Consider the following 1688-nt stretch of genomic DNA (forward strand, 5'->3'; position numbering starts at 1 on the left):
AAACTAAACACTCTACAGTATTTTTACAGTCTTTATTTTACCGTTAAAATAAATGTTTATCAAATAAAGTTTAAAGTTACAACTAATCGTGGTCACAGGTTCAACTCCCCACCATGCCCACATGTCGTGATGTCTTTGAGCAAGACATCCAAACCCCAGCTGCTCCTCAGGCGCTTAAATAGCTGCCTGCTGCTCCACYTGGGTGATTCTCACATGTGATATATTGATTTCTTTGTTCATATTTACGACTCTTAGAAATTAGAAATCTCCCAGGGTTTATTAGATCATTGCTTCGCAGCTGACTGTCAGAAGATTGGGACTTCAAAATAAACTAAAATCATTCTTTAAATTCTCTGGTTTACCTTTTGGCAAATGTCTTCTTCACTGTCTTGTTCTGTAGTATTATTTTTCTGATGTCATATTTTATGTCCTCTTTCTTCAGCCCCTCCTAAAAGGAAAAACACTGTTTATGTTTCCTACAGATATCCTTTGAGTTCCGCTCCTTGCTCCACTCCCAGCTAGCCACCATGTTCTTCGACGAAGTCGTAAAGCAGAACGTCGCCGCGTTCGAGCGGCGAGCCTCCAAGCTGTACGGCCCAGAGACTCGAATTCCACGAGAGCTGATGTTTCACGAGGTGCATCAGACGTGATCCCGGCGACCGCAGCCCGTCATCTGGCCTTAAACCAACTTCTGTCCGCTTCACACACTCAGACCTGCATGATGCAGCTTAGTCAGCCCCGCCCACCACATCGACTCCTCTCTGCTAAGAGATCCCAGGGACCTGGAGCTCCCAGTGTTCAGATTCCCGCTTMTCCTCACGTTAAGTCAGTCTACCTCCCGTTTAGTTCTTGTTCCTCGCGCTCCATGGCAGTTCAGGGCTGTATTTATGTAAACAAAACGGTAACCCGTGTGCAACACTGATTATTTTAAACATCATTAGATTTTTTTTACACATATGGAGGCTCTCTGTTCTCAGGTTTTCTAGTCGCTGGGACCTGAGGACACTGTTCTGGTCTCGCTCACACATCAGCTTGTAAACAGCCCTGCACTCAGACGATCACACAAAAGCACATTTTCTTTGCCTTTTACCATTTGTTCCTGCTTCAAATGGAAATTTTAATATATCGTACGTCTAAATGTAGAGCTACTGCAGCGAAGTTCTTCAATATTTTTAATTTATTTAACAGTGAGTATAAGGAGAGTTTAGTTTTATTTGGGCTTATTAAAGGTGCCATGTTTGGGATGTTGTTTGTGGTCACTGTGACAGTATTAGGAAGTGTTTTTTTTTTTCAAAGGGATAAAAGTAAATCTTAAGCTAACTGCGGTCTCACTTGAACATGGATTGAGAAATGTAGCTTTAAGTCAGCTGCTGTGCTGTAAGGATTGTATTTTTGAGACTTTGCCTGACACTTTTAATAACGCCTTATTTTATAACCCACCCTTAAAAACTGTCAACTTAGGTGGGGGAGACTTTGCACAAAATATCTGAATTAAATTGTTGGAATTGCTGGAGTGGACTGAAAATACTTGGAATCAGGAGGGGGAAAAAAGAAATAAAATTGTCACACTGTTTCAGAAAACTGACTTTATATTTGATATTTTATTTTTCAGATTTGTGAAGCTGAAGATAAAAAAGATGAAAAAGTCATTTCATGTGATCTCAATTGATTGTGTTTTTTTTTTTTTT

General features: G+C 40.4%; 1 protein-coding gene across 1 annotated transcript in view; it reads left to right on the top strand.

The window, feature by feature from the left end:
• Window positions 1-1649, top strand: part of coq10a (coenzyme Q10A) — a 12496-nt gene extending 10847 nt beyond the window's left edge. Inside the window, exon 5 of the mRNA XM_014016245.1 lies at window positions 483-1649. Within this exon, the coding sequence (XP_013871699.1) occupies window positions 483-650 (168 nt within the window). The 3' untranslated portion in view covers window positions 651-1649. The remainder of the gene's footprint in view (window positions 1-482) is intronic.
• Window positions 1650-1688: the final 39 nt, after the last annotated feature.

This window comes from Austrofundulus limnaeus, unplaced genomic scaffold (genome assembly GCF_001266775.1).
Source record: "Austrofundulus limnaeus strain Quisiro unplaced genomic scaffold, Austrofundulus_limnaeus-1.0 Scaffold141, whole genome shotgun sequence".
In the NCBI taxonomy this organism is placed as follows: Eukaryota; Metazoa; Chordata; class Actinopteri; order Cyprinodontiformes; family Rivulidae; genus Austrofundulus; species Austrofundulus limnaeus.